This window comes from Coregonus lavaretus (assembly GCF_964263955.1).
Source record: "Coregonus lavaretus genome assembly, chromosome: 27".
NCBI lineage: Eukaryota > Metazoa > Chordata > Actinopteri > Salmoniformes > Salmonidae > Coregonus > Coregonus lavaretus.
This window is the reverse complement of record NC_140014.1, coordinates 44,089,457-44,110,129: the sequence shown is the minus strand read 5'-3', so window position 1 is coordinate 44,110,129 and position 20,673 is coordinate 44,089,457. Positions and strand designations below refer to the sequence as shown.

The 20,673-nt window shown below is 46.8% G+C and overlaps 1 protein-coding gene across 1 annotated transcript in view; it reads right to left on the bottom strand.

The window, feature by feature from the left end:
• The window catches only part of LOC311103029 (putative carboxypeptidase X1), a gene marked incomplete at its 5' end in the record, with an annotated part of 148,803 nt that extends 142,332 nt beyond the window's left edge, over nt 1–6,471 (bottom strand). Inside the window, one exon of the mRNA XM_084144519.1 lies at nt 6,433–6,471. Coding sequence (XP_084000645.1) covers nt 6,433–6,471 — 39 coding nt within the window. The remainder of the gene's footprint in view (nt 1–6,432) is intronic.
• Nucleotides 6,472–20,673: the final 14,202 nt, after the last annotated feature.

The window sequence follows — 20,673 nt, the reverse complement described above, 5'->3', positions numbered from 1 at the left end:
AATAAGAACAGCTACACTACACTACTGCTGCTGTTATTAATAAGAACAGCTACACTACTACTGCTGTTATTAATAAGAACAGCTATACTACTGCTGTTATTAATAAGAACAGCTACACTACACTACTGCTGCTGTTATTAATAAGAACAGCTATACTACTGCTGTTATTAATAAGAACAGCTACACTACACTACTGCTGTTATTAATAAGAACAGCTACACTACACTACTGCTGTTATTAATAAGAACAGCTACACTACACTACTGCTGTTATTAATAAGAACAGCTACACTACACTACTGCTGCTGTTATTAATAAGAACAGCTACACTACACTACTGCTGCTGTTATTAATAAGAACAGCTACACTACACTACTACTGCTGTTATTAATAAGAACAGCTACACTACTACTGCTGTTATTAATAAGAACAGCTACACTACACTACTGCTGCTGTTATTAATAAGAACAGCTACACTATACTACTGCTGCTGTTATTAATAAGAACAGCTACACTACACTACTGCTGTTATTAATAAGAACAGCTACACTACACTACTGCTGTTATTAATAAGAACAGCTACACTACACTACTGCTGCTGTTATTAATAAGAACAGCTACACTACTACTGCTGTTATTAATAAGAACAGCTACACTACACTACTGCTGTTATTAATAAGAACAGCTACACTACACTACTGCTGCTGTTATTAATAAGAACAGCTACACTACTACTGCTGTTATTAATAAGAACAGCTACACTACACTACTGCTGCTGTTATTAATAAGAACAGCTACACTACTGCTGCTGTTATTAATAAGAACAGCTACACTACACTACTACTACTGTTATTAATAAGAACAGCTACACTACTACTGCTGTTATTAATAAGAACAGCTACACTACACTACTGCTGTTATTAATAAGAACAGCTACACTACACTACTGCTGCTGTTATTAATAAGAACAGCTACACTACTACTGCTGTTATTAATAAGAACAGCTACACTACACTACTGCTGCTGTTATTAATAAGAACAGCTACACTACTGCTGCTGTTATTAATAAGAACAGCTACACTACACTACTGCTGCTGTTATTAATAAGAACAGCTACACTACTGCTGCTGTTATTAATAAGAACAGCTACACTACACTACTACTACTGTTATTAATAAGAACAGCTACACTACTGCTGCTGTAATTAATAAGAACAGCTACACTACTGCTGCTGTTATTAATAAGAACAGCTACACTACACTACTGCTGCTGTAATTAATAAGAACAGCTACACTACTGCCCCCGTCAGGTCTGAGTCTGTACTACAACAGAGCACTGATTCTGTGGTATTACAGAGTATGATCTGTTCCACATGAATAGGGACTCTTGCTCACTCCATAAGCATCCTTGGTACTAAGTGCTTTGGTGGACTAGCTGAAGAGCTCAAGCAGGCTGAAATGAAATATTAATTATGTTTTATACAACAATCAGCCTGAGCCTGAGAGCAGGGTTACTTCCCAAATGGCACCCTATCCCCTATATAGTGCACTACTTTAGACCAGAGAATAGCACCCTATTCCCTATATAGTGCACTACTTTGACCCATAGGGCCCTGGGTATAGGTTGCCGTTTGGGACGCAGCCTAGTTCACCATGCTGCTGCTGGAAGCATCCTGAATTATTCAATACCACTCTACTCTTACCACACACACACACACACACACACACCCACACACACACACACACACACACACACACAGAGTCTGTCACCGAACAGGGCCCCACCAGCTAACAGCTACACCACTGAGTCTGTCACTAAACAGGGCCCCACCAGCTAACAGCTACACCACTGAGTCTGTCACCGAACAGGGCCCTACCAGCTAACAGCTACACCACTGAGTCTGTCACTAAACAGGGCCCCTACCAGCTAACAGCTACACCACTGAGTCTGTCACTAAACAGGGCCCCACCAGCTAACAGCTACTCAGGCCCCACCAGCTAACAGCTACACCACTGAGTCTGTCACCGAACAGGGCCCTACCAGCTAACAGCTACACCACTGAGTCTGTCACCGAACAGGGCCCTACCAGCTAACAGCTACACCACTGAGTCTGTCACTGAACAGGGCCCCACCAGCTAACAGCTACACCACCGAGTCTGTCACCGAACAGGGCCCCACCAGCTAACAGCTACACCACTGAGTCTGTCACCGAACAGGGCCCTACCAGCTAACAGCTACACCACTGAGTCTGTCACTAAACAGGGCCCCACCAGCTAACAGCTACACCACTGAGTCTGTCACTAAACAGGGCCCCACCAGCTAACAGCTACACCACTGAGTCTGTCACCGAACAGGGCCCCACCAGCTAACAGCTACACCACTGAGTCTGTCACTAAACAGGGCTCCACCAGCTAACAGCTACACCACTGAGTCTGTCACCGAACAGGGCCCCACCAGCTAACAGCTACACCACTGAGTCTGTCACTAAACAGGGCCCCACCAGCTAACAGCTACACCACTGAGTCTGTCACTGAACAGGGCCCTACCAGCTAACAGCTACACCACTGAGTCTGTCACTAAACAGGGCTCCACCAGCTAACAGCTACAGCACTGAGTCTGTCACCGAACAGGGCCCCACCAGCTAACAGCTACACCACTGAGTCTGTCACTAAACAGGGCCCCACCAGCTAACAGCTACACCACTGAGTCTGTCACCGAACAGGGCCCCACCAGCTAACAGCTACACCACTGAGTCTGTCACTAAACAGGGCTCCACCAGCTAACAGCTACACCACTGAGTCTGTCACTAAACAGGGCTCCACCAGCTAACAGCTACACCACTGAGTCTGTCACCGAACAGGGCCCCACCAGCTAACAGCTACTCAGGCCCCACCAGCTAACAGCTACACCACTGAGTCTGTCACCGAACAGGGCCCTACCAGCTAACAGCTACACCACTGAGTCTGTCACCGAACAGGGCCCTACCAGCTAACAGCTACACCACTGAGTCTGTCACTAAACAGGGCCCCACCAGCTAACAGCTACTCAGGCCCCACCAGCTAACAGCTACACCACTGAGTCTGTCACCGAACAGGGCCCTACCAGCTAACAGCTACACCACTGAGTCTGTCACCGAACAGGGCCCTACCAGCTAACAGCTACACCACTGAGTCTGTCACTGAACAGGGCCCCACCAGCTAACAGCTACACCACCGAGTCTGTCACCGAACAGGGCCCCACCAGCTAACAGCTACACCACTGAGTCTGTCACCGAACAGGGCCCTACCAGCTAACAGCTACACCACTGAGTCTGTCACTAAACAGGTCCCTACCAGCTAACAGCTACACCACTGAGTCTGTCACTGAACAGGGCCCTACCAGCTAACAGCTACACCACTGAGTCTGTCACTAAACAGGGCTCCACCAGCTAACAGCTACACCACTGAGTCTGTCACCGAACAGGGCCCCACCAGCTAACAGCTACACCACTGAGTCTGTCACTAAACAGGGCCCCACCAGCTAACAGCTACACCACTGAGTCTGTCACCGAACAGGGCCCCACCAGCTAACAGCTACACCACTGAGTCTGTCACTAAACAGGGCTCCACCAGCTAACAGCTACACCACTGAGTCTGTCACCGAACAGGGCCCCACCAGCTAACAGCTACACCACTGAGTCTGTCACTAAACAGGGCTCCACCAGCTAACAGCTACACCACTGAGTCTGTCACTAAACAGGGCTCCACCAGCTAACAGCTACACCACTGAGTCTGTCACCGAACAGGGCCCCACCAGCTAACAGCTACACCACTGAGTCTGTCACTAAACAGGGCTCCACCAGCTAACAGCTACACCACTGAGTCTGTCACCGAACAGGGCCCTACCAGCTAACAGCTACACCACAGAGTCTGTCACCGAACAGGGCCCCACCAGCTAACAGCTACACCACTGAGTTTGTCACCGAACAGGGCCCTACCAGCTAACAGCTACACCACTGAGTCTGTCACCGAACAGGGCCCCACCAGCTAACAGCTACACCACTGAGTCTGTCACTGAACAGGGCCCCACCAGCTAACAGCTACACCACTGAGTCTGTCACTAAACAGGGCTCCACCAGCTAACAGCTACACCACTGAGTCTGTCACCGAACAGGGCCCTACCAGCTAACAGCTACACCACTGAGTCTGTCACCGAACAGGGCCCTACCAGCTAACAGCTACACCACTGAGTCTGTCACCGAACAGGGCCCTACCAGCTAACAGCTACACCACTGAGTCTGTCACCGAACAGGGCCCTACCAGCTAACAGCTACACCACTGAGTCTGTCACCGAACAGGGCCCTACCAGCTAACAGCTACACCACTGAGTCTGTCACCGAACAGGGCCCTACCAGCTAACAGCTACACCACTGAGTCTGTCACTGAACAGGGCCCCACCAGCTAACAGCTACACCACTGAGTCTGTCACCGAACAGGGCCCTACCAGCTAACAGCTACACCACTGAGTCTGTCACCGAACAGGGCCCTACCAGCTAACAGCTACACCACTGAGTCCGTCACTGAACAAGGCCCTACCAGCTAACAGCTACACCACTGAGTCTGTCACCGAACAGGGCCCCACCAGCTAACAGCTACACCACTGAGTCTGTCACTAAACAGGGCTCCACCAGCTAACAGCTACACCACTGAGTCTGTCACTGAACAAGGCCCTACCAGCTAACAGCTACACCACTGAGTCTGTCACTGAACAAGGCCCTACCAGCTAACAGCTACACCACTGAGTCTGTCACTAAACAGGGCCCTACCAGCTAACAGCTACACCACTGAGTCTGTCACCGAACAGGGCCCCACCAGCTAACAGCTACACCACTGAGTCTGTCACTAAACAGGGCTCCACCAGCTAACAGCTACACCACTGAGTATGTCACTGAACAAGGCCCCACCAGCTAACAGCTACACCACTGAGTCTGTCACTAAACAGGGCTCCACCAGCTAACAGCTACACCACTGAGTATGTCACTGAACAAGGCCCTACCAGCTAACAGCTACACCACTGAGTCTGTCACCGAACAGGGCCCTACCAGCTAACAGATGTAGCACTAAACCAGGTCAAGTCCTCGGTGTGTAGGGCCCTACCAGCTAACAGATGTAGCACTAAACCAGGTCAAGTCCTCAGTGTGGACTGTGAAGTACACATAAGGCCAGTCCTAAATGGCACCCTATCCCCTATATAGTGCACTTCTTTGTGGCGCATGTAGTCAGCCTACACCTGACAGATCTGACAAGGTATAGCTGTGATGTCATCGCTCCTTCCCATAACAGCTGTGATGTCATCCTTCCTGAGTCAGTGTCTTGTGACAACCAGGAAGTGATCCGGAGCCTCGGAGAAGAGGCTGGTTGTCCAGTAACAACAACAAAATAACTACACCCAACACTAAACAACCATAAACCCTAGCTAACACACACCTCCTATACCCCTCAGACCTCTTACAAACACGGATCTCAACCCAACGCACACCTCAGACCTCTTACAAACACGGATCTCAACCCAACGCACACCTCAGACCTCTTACAAACCCAGACCCCACAGCAAAGACAGGAGGAAGGTTCCATTACTGTACACAGACACCATGTAGTCCAGTCTAACAACCCTCTCATCCAGACTGCCGGTACAGTACATACAGCAGCTAGCCAAGCGGTCAACAAACCCATTGACCAGACCACAGGTACATGTAGGAGACAAAGCTTGGGTGGTACAGATCTGAAACAACACTAACCTCACAGACACCACCCCTGAGGACATAGACACAGACAGATCATCCAATCATATGGTGCATACACTGCTCCTCCCACTCCTATCCATAGACAGCCCTCTACCAGACACTCACCCACTCCTATCCATAGGCAGCCCTCTACCAGACACTCACCCACTCCTATCCATAGGCATCCCTCTACCAGACACTCACCCACTCCTGTCCATAGGCAGCCCTCTACCAGACACTCACCCACTCCTATCCATAGGCATCCCTCTACCAGACACTCACCCACTCCTGTCCATAGGCAGCCCTCTACCAGACACTCACCCACTCCTATCCATAGGCAGCCCTCTACCAGACACTCACCCACTCCTATCCATAGGCAGCCCTCTACCAGACACTCACCCACTCCTATCCATAGGCAGCCCTCTACCAGACACTCACCCACTCCTATCCATAGGCAGCCCTCTACCAGACACTCACCCACTCCTATCCATAGACAGCCCTCTACCAGACACTCACCCACTCCTATCCATAGGCAGCCCTCTACCAGACACTCACCCACTCCTATCCATAGACAGCCCTCTACCAGACACTCACCCACTCCTATCCATAGACAGCCCTCTACCAGACACTCACCCACTCCTATCCATAGACAGCCCTCTACCAGACACTCACCCGGGTGTATAGGTTCCTCCTAGTAGTCTGAGACGACATGCTGATTCCCCAGTCTTCGCCAGGCTCCACGCTGGCCTTTCTGCTCTAATAACAATGAGGAGGAGGAGGAGGAGGTGACGTCGTCGGTGGGGTACGACCAGGGTGGGGTGGTGGGGGGTTCAGTGATGCTTCTGGAGCGTGTCTCTCGATAATCCTCACGATCACCCCCCTCTTCTATAGCCCTAGGACTAGTATTAATACTCCCTCCAGTCCTGTGCTTCCCAGGAACAACTTCTTGTGTTGGTCCTGCTGGTTTCTTCCCTGTCTGGTCGGAGAGAGAGAGATATCCTGGCTGGCTGTCCGGGCTCACAGACGGCACTCTCTGCTCTGACAGGAAACAGCCTCGGCCTCCGACTGCAGAATTCAGATCAGACGCCAGGTCAGGAGGAGAGGAGGATGAATGGAGGGAAGGAGTGAAGGAAAACAGAGCAGAGAAAGAAACTGCAGGCAGGGTTGGTCTGCTGTCTGTGCTGTGAGTGCATCAGAGGAGAGGAGAGGAGATGAGAGGAGAGAAGAGCAGAGCAGAGGCAGCACTGCGCTAGAGTCTGCTCTGGCTTGTGCTCTGCAGGAGGCAGGCAGGGAGGGCTGACTGGTAGGCCCAGGGTGCTGCTGGGTCCTAAAGGCAGAACCATCATCCTATGACACAAACAAAGCCATCATCCTATGACACAAACAAAGCCTATTCAAACCTGATCCATCGGACATATAGCAGAGGCAAACACTCCAACAAACACTGAGCTGCATTCCACAGTGCCGGGGTTGGTCAAGGACGAGCAAGAGGAACATTGGTATGGTATGACAAGTACAACTGTTTCATTTGAACAGACATTAGTAGTACAGTGAAGTCTACCGAGCCCCTCTCAGAGCCACCTACGGCTCATACTAGCAGAACTCCTATATCAGTAAACACACAGCAGATAATGATACTCGGCCAGGACAAACAAAGGCGGTTTCATCATAGAGGGCTTCAATCAATTAATCATAGCAGCATCTCACTATCAAGCTGATGAATAAACCACATTCATTAACTCTTAAAGAGACCGCAGCTCTGCGCCCCCCGTATTCACAGTGTCTCAGAGTAGGGGCGCTGATCCAGGATCAGTTTGGCCTTTTAGGTCATAATGGACAGATCAGCGCTCTTCCTCTGAGACACTTTGTAGAGACAGCTGTGGTTAACTAGGTACCCAATATCACAGGAGGAACTGGCATGATCTGGGTGCAGACAGAACTGATCTGGGTGCAGACAGAACTGATCTGGGTGCAGACAGAACTGATCTGGGTGCAGACAGAACTGATCTGGGTGCAGACAGAACTGATCTGGCTGCAGACAGATCATACCATCGCAAAAACAACAATATGTACTCCTTTGGGTCCCCAGGACCAGGATTAAAAGGTGGAATAAGTCATATCGTTTTCTGTAAATAGACCTATTGTCTTATCAGGTGATAATAAATTAAACCTATAATCCATGGGAAAGTTTGGATACATTGCCCTATAGTCTGAAATTCAATATCTTCTAATCTGTTCGGACCAAATATTTCTGTGTACATGTCATTTCCAATTATCCTTCTTCAGTGGTGGTTCTTTTGCGTTTGTGTTTCACATGACTATAACTCAGATCACCAGCCATTCGGCACTGAGGAATAGAGGTTCACACAACAGGGGAGTGAAAATGAATTTCTGTCCTGTCCTGAAATGTTTTCTCAGTACTGTCCTGATTCCACAACAGTTCTATAACCAAGACAATTTTCCTGTCCTGTCCCGATAAAAATCATTCCCGTCCTGTCCCATGCTAATTTTTACGCACAGAAATCAGAATTAACTTCCTCCGTTATTTATTTGGTTCCCCATTAGCGGCAGCTACTTTTCCTGGGGTCCACGAGACATGTGACAAGGGACAAAAACACTGATAGACAAGGACAGGTCCACAAGACATATGAATGACAAGTGACAAAAACACTGAGACGCTGACAGACAAAGACAGCCACAGAAATGTTAAACGCAAACAATACAACTAAAAAAACAGTGTGCGTTAAGAGTGTTTGTGTGAGTCTTGTGGGGTGTGTCTGGGTGTCTGAACTGAATCTTATTGGATTATCCAGGCAATCTGGAATTTTCACCACAGTAATATTTCTCATGAAAACTGTAAGAGAAGGAGTTCATCTCTCGTCAACCAGGAACGACTGGCCTACATGTTGTTGACGTTAGTTCTGTATGCGCAGTTAAGGGCAAGGCGTGACGCTCTGTTTTGAGGCAGCTGCAGCTTTTGCGAGGCCTTTCTTTGCTGCACCTGACCATACTACATTTACATTTTAGTCATTTAGCAGACGCTCTTATCCAGAGCGACTTACAGTTAGTGAGTGTATACATTATTATTATTTATTTTATTTGTTTCATATTGGCCCCCCTCGTGGGAATCGAACCCACGACCCTGGCGTTGCAAACGCCATGCTCTACCAACTGAGCTACATCCCTGCCGGCCATTCCCTCCCCTACCCTGGACGACGCTGGGCCAATTGTGCGCCGCCCCATGGCTCTTACCGGACAGTCATCAAAGATGGGACAAGACCAGAGCCGGAACAACTAGTACAGTTGATTTGTGTCCAACGCACAGCATCCATCTTCACAGCAGCTTTGTCATTGATTTGATAATTTACCATTATCTGCTCGCCTCTCTCTCAATGCATTTCTGAAGAAACATTTCTGAAGAAACCAAGCGGAGAATGCTCTAAAGATGGCATTGTGGCCACACATACGTCGAAAGATGGTTGTCGATCAGAAACACTCACAACCTTTATCTCCCAAATGGTGTCGCTGGTGTATTTGGTTAGAATTGTGGAATATATTGCACAATTGGCTATATGGTTTTTACCAGGTGCAAGTCCATCCATTTATCCCAATGCGCGACACAACACACAACTTTTATGTGCTCGGGAAACGTACACAGAACCTACCATTTTAGATAAGAATATATCCGCCTACCTTTCAGTCATGTCAACCATCAAATCGAATCAAATAATTCCATGTGTCTTTATAAGCTTTTACACACGTAAATATGATAGAATGATAGGGGGTAGAATGGTATGGGGTAGAATGGTATGGGGTAGAATGATAGGGGGTAGAATGGTATGGGGTAGAATGGTATGGGACAGAATCAAGCAACACTGCAGCTGTTGATTATTGCCAGTTATCATCATTCTTCAAGTATGCTATATACACTACATGACCAGCAGTATGTGGACACCTGTTCATCGAACATCTCATTCCAAAATCATGGGCATTAATATGGAGTTGGTCCCCCCTTTGCTGCTATAACAGCCTCCACTCTTCTGGGAAGGCTTTCTAATAGATGATGGAACATTGCTGCGGGGGACTTGCTTCCATTCAGCCACAAGAGCATTAGTGAGGTCGGGCACTGATGTTGGGCGATTAGGCCTGGCTCGCAGTCGGCGTTCCTATTCATCCCAAAGGTGTTCGATGGGGTTGAGGTCAGGGCTCTGTGCAGGCCAGTCAAGTTCTTCCAAACCGATCTCGACAAACCATTTCTGTGATGACCTCGCTTAGTGCATGGGGGCATTGTCATGCTGAAACAGGGAAGGGCCTTCCCCAAACTGTTGCCACAAAGTTGGAAGCACAGAATCATCTAGAATGTCATTGTATGCTGTAGCGTTAAGATTTTCCTTCACTGGAACTAAGTGGCCTAGCCCGAACCATGAAAAACAGCCCCAGACCATTATGCTGCCTCCACCAAACTTTTTAGTTGGCACTATGCATTCGGGCAGGTAGCGTTCTCCTGGCATCCACCAAACCCAGATTCGTCCGTCCAACTGCCAGATGGTGAAGCGTGATTCATCACTCCAGAGAACGCCTTTCCACTGCTCCAGAGTCCAATGGAGGTGAGCTTTACACCACTCCAGCCGACGCTTGGCGTATGGTGATCTTAGGCTTGTGTGCAGCTTCTCGGCCACGGAAACCCATTTCATGAAGCTCCCGACGAACAGTTATTGTGCTGACGTTGCTTCCAGAGGCAGTTTGGAACTCGGTACTGAGTGCTGCAACTAGGACAGACCATTTTAATGCACTATGTGCTTCAGCACTCAGCGGTCCTGTTCTGTGAGCTTGTGTGGCCTACCACTTCGCGGCTGAGCCGTTGTTGCTCCTAGACGTTTCCACTTCACAATAACAGCCCTTACAGTTGACCAGGGCAGCTCTAGCAGAGCAGAAGTTTGACGCACTGACTTTTTGGAAAGGTGGCATCCTATGACGGTGCCACGTTGAAAGTCACTGAGCTCTTTAGTAAGGCCATTCTACTGCCAATGTTTGTCTATGGAGATTGCATGGCTGTGTGCTCAATTTTATACACCTGTCAGCAGAGGTGTGGCTGCAATAGCTGAATCCACTAATTTGAAGGTGTGTCCACATACTTGTGTGTATATATAGTGTATAATGAATAAACAACTTTCAAGGAGTAAGGTATTTGATGCAAACATATCATCTCTGTCTGTCCCCACCTTCCTGTGAGTCTCCATAGCAACGGCCCCGTTTTGGGCTGTTCGCGAGACGTTTCACGCTCCCCAAATTAAAACAGTCGGCACGTCACCCACAAGTACGAAGATCCTTGACTCGTACACTGAGCGAAAAATGTGTATCACGTGCTATAATAGTCACATCCCAATGACTTACTACACCTTTAAGAAACACTCCTCTAAAGGAAAGGCCTAAACCCCAGCCTGGGCTGCTGTCTGTAAACCACGAGGCTATCCATTCGGTTCACTTCAGTTCCATAGAATGACATAGAACTTAACTTCCCAAAATAGCTGCCATTATCAGCACATTCTTGAATATAGTGCACTACTTTGGACCCGTGGGGAATATGGTTGCTGTTTGGGACGCATCCACTGTTTAACAGACCCACTGTATGCCTGCTAGATGGATAGCATGCTGACACAGCTAGGATTAGTGGTCTTTATCAGCTGACTGCGTGGCGCAGGCTTTTTCTTTTTATTCTCTCTCTATTCATGGGTTTTGTAAAGGAAGCAAAAGCTGAAGCGAGGACCTCCGTCTGTGTAAACGGTGAAGCTCTTCGGTGCAGCTCTTCGGTGCAGCTCTTTGCTTTGGTGCAGCTCTCTGGGATAAATATAAAAGAGCTAGTGTTACTGCAGGTTTGAGAGCAGTAGAACTAGGACAGAGAGGTAGAGGAATATTTAGGAACAGAGGGTGCATCCCGAATGGCATCCCATGAGCCCTGGTCAAAAGAAGTGCCCTATATGGGGCGTATGTTGCTATTTGGGACACAGTGAGAATGAATCAGTGTTTTCTGCACCTCTAGTCTAATGAGAAGGAGGAGAGGGCGGGAGGGGGCTGGGGGGGGGGGGTACTCTCTTCTCCTCTCAAAAAAACAACGCAGACAGACAAATGCTCAGACCAGTAGCAAGCTGCCACCTCACAGCCTGACAGAACAATACAAAGCAAACTTTATTGACCATGTAACAGGGGAACATAAATGTGTCCAGGACAGTAGGACCAAGGTAGGGGGCAGCAAACACACCAGATGTAACAGTCATCGTCCAACACCTACACTTTACACTGCTTCGATCAGAGAGAACTAGAGCAGGAGAAGCTTGCAGGAGAAGCTTGAAGGAGAAGCTTGCAGGAGAAGCTTGCAGGAGAAGCTTGCAGGAGAAGCTTGCAGGAGAAGCTTGCAGGAGAAGCTTGCAGGAGCAGGCTGGAGAGACGAAGGCTGAAGGAGGGAGTGGAGTGGCTTTGCACCCATGTCTGGATCTAACCTAGCCTCCCTACTGTCACTTTATTTTACTTCTGCTCTTTTTTTTCTCAACACTTTTTTTTGTTTTGTTGTTGTTTTATTCTTACTTTTTTTGTTTAAAATAAATGCACTGTTGGTTAAGGGCTGTAAGTAAGCATTTCACTGTAATGTCTGCACCTGTTGTATTCGGCGCATGTGACCAATAACATTTGATTTGATTTGATTTGATGTAGGATCTCTACATCTGCCCTTACGAAAAAAGATTGCAGTCAGAGTACAGTGCAACTGCAGTACGCTGTAAATACTGAGTCCAGAATAACACCGTTTTTTTTTTTACTGCAGTAATTTAGCAGTGTAACTGCAGTTGAATTGCAGTACACTGCCGTTATTCTGCAAATACTGCAGCCAAAATATCACAGTCGACTGCAGTTACTGCCCGTTTACTGCAGTTTTGAAAACTGCAATATTTTTTAAAGGGTGTAACCTCCTATGTCTAGTTGATGTAGGATCTCTCTATGTCTAGGTGATGTAGGATCTCTCTATGTCTAGTTGATGTAGGATCTCTCTATGTCTAGGTGATGTAGGATCTCTCTACATGTCTAGTTGATGTAGGATCTCTCTATGTCTAGGTGATGTAGGATCTCTCTACATGTCTAGTTGATGTAGGATCTCTCTATGTCTAGGTGATGTAGGATCTCTCTATGTCTAGTTGATGTAGGATCTCTCTATGTCTAGGTGATGTAGGATCTCTCTACATGTCTAGTTGATGTAGGATCTCTCTATGTCTAGGTGATGTAGGATCTCTCTACATGTCTAGTTGATGTAGGTTCTCTCTATGTCTAGTTGATGTAGGATCTCTCTATGTCTAGGTGATGTAGGATCTGTCTACATGTCTAGTTGATGTAGGATCTCTCTATGTCTAGTTGATGTAGGATCTCTCTATGTCTAGGTGATGTAGGATCTCTCTACATGTCTAGTTGATGTAGGATCTCTCTATGTCTAGTTGATGTAGGATCTCTCTATGTCTAGGTGATGTAGGATCTCTCTCTATGTCTAGTTGATGTAGGATCTCTCTATGTCTAGTTGATGTAGGATCTCTCTACATGTCTAGGTGATGTAGGATCTCTCTATGTCTAGTTGATGTAGGATCTCTCTATATGTCTAGGTGATGTAGGATCTCTCTATGTCTAGGTGATGTAGGATCTCTCTATGTAGGATCTCTCTACATGTCTAGTTGATGTAGGATCTGTACCTTTAACCTTGTCCCCGGGCTCAGCTACTGCATAGAGAGGTGTATTGGGACGTGATCACTGCTTCTGTGACAGCAGGGGACAGACACCAGTATGTATGTGTAATATATATATTTATCCATTTTTTGGCACTGTGTGTGTATGAGCTTATGGTGCCGTAGCAGCAACAGGCTGTTTTAATGTGGTTGCTGCTTCTATGGTGGCACTATGTGGCAGTTCAGCCTGTTTTAATGTGCTTGCTGCTTCTATGGTGGCACTATGTGGCAGTTCAGCCTGTTTTAATGTGCTTGCTGCTTCTATGGTGGCACTATGTGGCAGTTCAGCCTGTTTTAATGTGGTTGCTGCTTCTATGGTGGCACTATGTGGCAGTTCAGCCTGTTTTAATGTGCTTGCTGCTTCTATGGTGGCACTATGTGGCAGTTCAGCCTGTTTTAATGTGGTTGCTGCTTCTATGGTGGCACTATGTGGCAGTTCAGCCTGTTTTAATGTGCTTGCTGCTTCTATGGTGGCACTATGTGGCAGTTCAGCCTGTTTTAATGTGGTTGCTGCTTCTATGGTGGCACTATGTGGCAGTTCAGCCTGTTTTAATGTGCTTGCTGCTTCTATGGTGGCACTATGTGGCAGTTCAGCCTGTTTTAATGTGCTTGCTGCTTCTATGGTGGCACTATGTGGCAGTTCAGACAAGTTTGCCAAGTGAGTCAACAGCAAGACAGAAGCACCAACATTAATACATTTTATATTATCTTTATTTTGAAGGCAAGTGAGAGGCAAAGCACACTATTAAAAATAGGAATGTTTCCGTGGCATGTGCATACAGTGCATTCGGAAAGTATTCAGACCCCTTGACTTTTTCCACATTTTGTTACGATACAGCCTTATTCTAAAATGTATTAAATAAATAAATTCCTCATCAATCTACACACAATACCCCATAATGGACAAATCGAAAACAGGTTTTTAGAAAATTTTTGCAAATGTATTAAAAATAAACAACAGAAATACCTTATTTACATAAGTATTCAGACCCTTTGCTATGAGACTTGAAATTGAGCTCAGGTGCATCCTGTTTCCATTGATCATTCTTGAGATGTTTCTACACCTTGACTGGAGTCCACCTGTGGTAAATTCAACTGATTGGACATGATTTGGAAAGGCACACACCTGTCTATATAAAGTCCCACAGTTGACAGTGCATGTCAGAGCAAAAACCGAGCCATGAGGTCGAAGGAATTGTCCATAGAGGTTCGAGACAGAATTGTGTCGAGGCACAGATCTGGGGAAGGGCACCAAAAAATGTCTGCAGCATTGAACGTCCCCAAGAACACAGTGGCCTCCATCATTCTTAAATGGAAACAGTTTGGAACCACCAAGACTCTTCCTAGAGCTTTGCCAGGCCAAACTGAGCAATCGGGGGAGAAGGGCCTTGGTCAGGGAGGTGACCAAGAACCTGATGGTAACTCTGACAGAGCTCCAGAGTTCCTCTGTGGAGATGGGAGAACCTTCCAGAAGGACAACCATCTCTGCAGCACTCCACCAACCAGGCCTTTATGGTAGAGTGGCCAGAAGGAAGCCACTCCTCAGTAAAAGGCACATGACAGCCCGCTTGGAGTTTGTCAAAAGGCACCTAAAGACTCTCATAACATTGAACTCTTTGGCCTGAATGCCAAGCGTCACGTCTAGAGGAATCTTGGTGGTGGCAGCATCATGCTGTGGGGATGTTTATCAGCGGCAGGGACTGGGAGACTAGTCAGGATCGAGGGAAAGATGAACGGAGCAAAGTACAGAGAGATCCTTGATGAAAACCTGCTCCAGAGCGCTCAGGACCTCAGACTGGGGCGAAGGTTCACCTTCCAACAGGACAACGACCCTAAGCACACAGCAAAGACAATGCAGGAGTGGCTTCGGGACAAGTCTCTGAATGTCCTTGAGTGGCCCAGCCAGAGCCCGGACTTGAACCAGATCGAACATCTCTGGAGAGACCTGAAAATAGCTGTGCAGCGATGCTCCCCATCCAACCTGACAGAGCTTGAGAGGATCTGCAGAGAAGAATGGGAGAAACTCCCCAAATACAGGTGTGCCAAGCTTGTAGCGTCATACCCAAGAAGACTCGATGCTGTAATCGCTGCCAAAGGTGCTTCAACAATGTACTGAGTAAAGGATCTGAATACTTTCAGGATTTATTTATTTATAAAAACCTATTTTTGCTTTCCGGGTTTTTTATTTATTTAAATGTGCTAAAATTTCGAAAAACCTGTTTTTGTTTTGTCAATATGGGGTATTATTATTATTTATTTATTTTAAATCAATTTTAGAATAAGGCTGTAACGTAACAAAATGAGCTACATGGTCCCCTGTAGCTCAGTTGGTAGAGCATGGCGCTTGCAACGCCAGGGTTGTGGGTTCGTTTCCCACGGGGGGCCAGTATGAAAATGTATGCACTCACTAACTGTAAGTCGCTCTGGATAAGAGCGTCTGCTAAATGACTAAAATGTAAAAGGTTCTGAATACTTTCCGAATGCACTACACACACACACACAGACCATGATTGGGGGAAAATACTTTTTCGTAGACCTGTAGACCTTAACTACCTGGTACCCCTGGACCTGGTACCCCTGGACCTTAACTACCTGGTACCCCTGGACATTAACTACCTGGTACCCCTGGACATTAACTACCTGGTACCCCTGGACATTAACTACCTGGTACCCCTGGACATTAACTACCTGGTACCCCTGGACATTAACTACCTGGTACCCCTGGACATTAACTACCTGGTACCCCTGGACATTAACTACCTGGTACCCCTGGACATTAACTTGGTACCGGTACTTCTTGTATATAACTACCTGGTACCCCTGGACATTGACTTGGTACCGGTACTCCATGTATATAACTACCTGGTACCCCTGGACATTGACTTGGTACCGGTACTCCATGTATATAACTACCTGGTACCCCTGGACATTAACTTGGTACCGGTACTCCATGTATATAACTACCTGGTACCCCTGGACATTAACTACCTGGTACCCCTGGACCTTAACTACCTGGTACCGGTACTCCTTGTATATAACTACCTGGTACCCCTAGACATTGACTTGGTACCGGTACTCCTTGTATATAACTACCTGGTACCCCTGGACCTTAACTACCTGGTACCGGTTCTCCTTGTATATAACTACCTGGTACCCCTGGACATTAACTTGGTACCGGTACTCCATGTATATAACTACCTGGTACCCCTGGACATTGACTTGGTACCGGTACTCCTTGTATATAACTACCTGGTACCCCTGGACATTGACTTGGTACCGGTACTCCATGTATATAACTACCTGGTACCCCTGGACCTTAACTACCTGGTACCCCTGGACCTTAACTACCTGGTACCCCTGGACATTAACTACCTGGTACCCCTGGACCTTAACTACCTGGTACCCCTGGACATTAACTACCTGGTACCCCTGGACATTAACTACCTGGTACCCCTGGACATTGACTTGGTACCGGTTCTCCTTGTATATAACTACCTGGTACCCCTGGACATTAACTTGGTACCGGTACTCCATGTATATAACTACCTGGTACCCCTGGACATTGACTTGGTACCGGTACTCCTTGTATATAACTACCTGGTACCCCTGGACATTGACTTGGTACCGGTACTCCATGTATATAACTACCTGGTACCCCTGGACCTTAACTACCTGGTACCCCTGGACCTTAACTACCTGGTACCCCTGGACATTAACTACCTGGTACCCCTGGACCTTAACTACCTGGTACCCCTGGACATTAACTTGGTACCGGTACTCCTTGTATATAGCCTCATTATTTTATTTAGTTACAATATCTTATCTTTTATTTTTTTGTGCAAATTCTTCATACTTTTTAACTCTGCATTGTAAAGGGCTCGTAAGTCAGCATTTTACTGTAAAGTCTACAATATAATAATAATAATAATATGCCATTTAGCAGACTCTTTTATCCAAAGCGACTTACAGTCATGTGTGCATAATTTTTTTTTACGTATGGGTGGTCCCGGGGATCGAACCCACTACCCTGGCGTTACAAGCGCCATGCTCTACCAGCTGAGCTACAGAGGACCACTATATCCATATATATCACTACCAGACCAAGCGCCGTGCTCTACCAGCTGAGCTACAGAGGACCACATGTGTCTACACCTGTTTTGTATTCGGCGCATGTGACAAATAACATTTGATTTGATTTGAACGTATACAGAACCACATCCTCTATTCCGTGAGATGCTACAACTCCGACACAGTGCTGACCTCTGAACTCCCTCTGTACTGAGATCTTCTTCAGCTCCCAGGAGCCTGGGTGGGAGACGTCCCCCCCCCCCAGCTGAAACCAGCTGTACAGCCTATTGCCTGTTTGTGTTTCTGAGTCTTTTATTAAAGAATGTGAAACAATGTTGTGTCTGTTTGCTGCTCTTCATTAAATCATGCAGAGCTGTTCTTTATATGGCCTAAAATACATGTGTTCATATGGGCACAATATTATCTATAGGCTATAGCATATCGAATTTGTATCAGTTATGAAAATAAACAGATCATGCGGAGAACAAAATGTATCTGGTAAAAGGCCGACATTTGGACTTATCAATTTTAAAAACTGTCACATGACAATAGAAATGGAAGCACTGATTTTAGAGACACAAAGTAGCAATAGCTTCTATGATTAATGCATCCATCTGTTACTGGGCTCTCACCTTCATTATTATTCACATCATACAGCGCCTTCGGAAAGTATTCAGACCCCTTGACTTTTTCCACATTTTGTTACGTTACAGCCTTATTCTAAAATTGATTACATTGTTTTTTCCCCTCATCAATCAACACACAATACCCCATAATGACAAAGCAAAAACAGGTTTTTAGAAATTTTAGCAGAAAAACTGAAATATCACATTTACATAAGTATTCAGACCCTTTACTCAGTACTTTGTTGAAGCACCTTTGGCAGCGATTACAGCCTCGAGTCTTCTTGGGTATGACGCTACAAGCTTGGCACACCTGTATTTGGGGAGTTTCTCCCATTCTTATCTGCAGATCCTCTCAAGCTCTGTCAGGTTGGATGGGGATCCTGCACAGCTATTTTCAGGTCTCTCCGGAGATGTTCGATCTGGTTAAAGTCCGGGCTCTGGCTGGGCAAACTCAAGGACATTCAGAGACTTGTCCCGAAGCCACTCCTGCGTTGTCTTGGCTGTGTGCTTAGGGTCGTTGTCCTGTTGGAAGGTGAACCTTCACCCCAGTCTGAGGTCCTGAGCGCTCTGGAGCAGGTTTTCATCAAGGATCTCTCTTTACTTTGCTCCGTTCATCTTTCCCTCGATCCTGACTAGTCTCCCAGTCACTGCCGCTGAAAAACATCCCCACAGCATGATGCTGCCACCACCATGCTTCACCATAGGGATGGTGCCAGGTTTCCACCAGACGTGACGCTTGGCATTCAGGCCAAAGAGTTCAATGTTGGTTTCATCAGACCAGAGAATCTTGTTTCTCATGGTCTGAGAGTCTTTAGGTGCCTTTTGGTAAACTCCAAGCAGGCTGTCATGTGCCTTTTACTGAGGAGTGGCTTCTTTCTGGCCACTCTACCATAAAGGCCTGATTGGTGGAGTGCTGCAGAAATGGTTGTCCTTCTGGAAGGTTCTCCCATCTCCACAGAGGAACTCTGGAGCTCTGTCAGAGTGACCATCGGGTTCTTGGTCACCTCCCTGACCAAGGCCCTTCTCCCCCGATTGCTCAGTTTGGGTGGCCAGCTCTAGGAAGAGTCTTGGTGGTTCCAAACATCTTCCATTTAAGAATGATGGAGGCCACTGTGTTCTTGGGGACCTTCAATGCTACAGAAATGTTTTGGTACCCTTCCCCAGATCTGTGCCTCGACACAATCCTGTCTCTGAGCATTACGGACAATTCCTTCGACCTCATGGCTTGGTTTTTGCTCTGACATGCACTGTCAACTGTGGGACCTTATATAGACAGGTGTGTGCCTTTCCATATCATGTCCAATCAATTGAATTTACTACAGGTGGACTCCAATCAAGTTGTCGAAACATATCAAGGATGATCAATGGAAACAGGATGCACCTGAGCTCAATTTTCGAGTTTCATAGCAAAGGGTCTGAATACTTATGTAAATAAGGTTTTTCAGTTTGTTTTGAATAGATTTGCAAAAATTTCTAAAACCCTGTTTTCACTTTGTCATTATGGGGTATTGTGTGTAGCTTGATGAGGAAAAAACTAAATGTAATCAATTTCAGAATAAGGCTGTAACGTAACAAAATGTGGAAAAAGTCAAGGGGTCTGAATACTTTCTGAAAGCACTGTATGTCAATTGGGAATGTGCCACCTGTCCCTCCTGCATGCAGGAGGTATTAATATCCAGGAGGTTAATATCCAGGAGGTCCTCCCTAAGGCCTAGCCGGATCCCCTGGTTGGACAGGTACCGTACCGCCCTTCGACCTGGCCGGCACAGAGCAGGGTGAGCTGTATCCAGGTCTGTCCGAGAGCCTGAACACACACACACACACACACACACAGCGTCCAGTTGCTCAACGAACCCTGTGGAGTACACCTCCGTGACCACGCAGTAGTCTTCGTCCTGGTATCTACAGATCCGATAGCCGTCCATCTCATCTGATCCCCCTGTGAAGAGAAGACCGCTGACTAGAGCAACACACTGGGCTGGAGAGAAACGAATAACATATTTAAAGATAAGGAATGACATAGGCAGACAGCAGGGGTATTGGAATCTAAAGTACTGCTGGTTTTCTTGTAGAAAACAGAAGGAAGGGAAGCTCTCCTAGGGTACAAAATAGTAGATTTTTTGTAGATAGAAGGGTGCTCTTTGATAAAGGTACTCCCTGACGATATTTGTTCCATTGAACCGTAACAATAAAGGCATTTTAAATATATAAAGGTCCTCCTTGTTTTCCTGCTGCTGGTTCTCTGTTCTACCTGGTGTCCCAGGTCTAAACCAGTCCTGATTAGACAATGCTGCTGCTGGTTTTCTGTTCTACCTGGTGTCCCAGGTCTAAACCAGTCCTGATTAGACAATGAAGATTAGCAGTGGAACTTGGTTCCAGATTTGAATTGACATTGGCCTATAATATGGAGGGCAGAGAAAACCATCCTCCTGCTTATCCAATAACAGCACGAGAAAGCA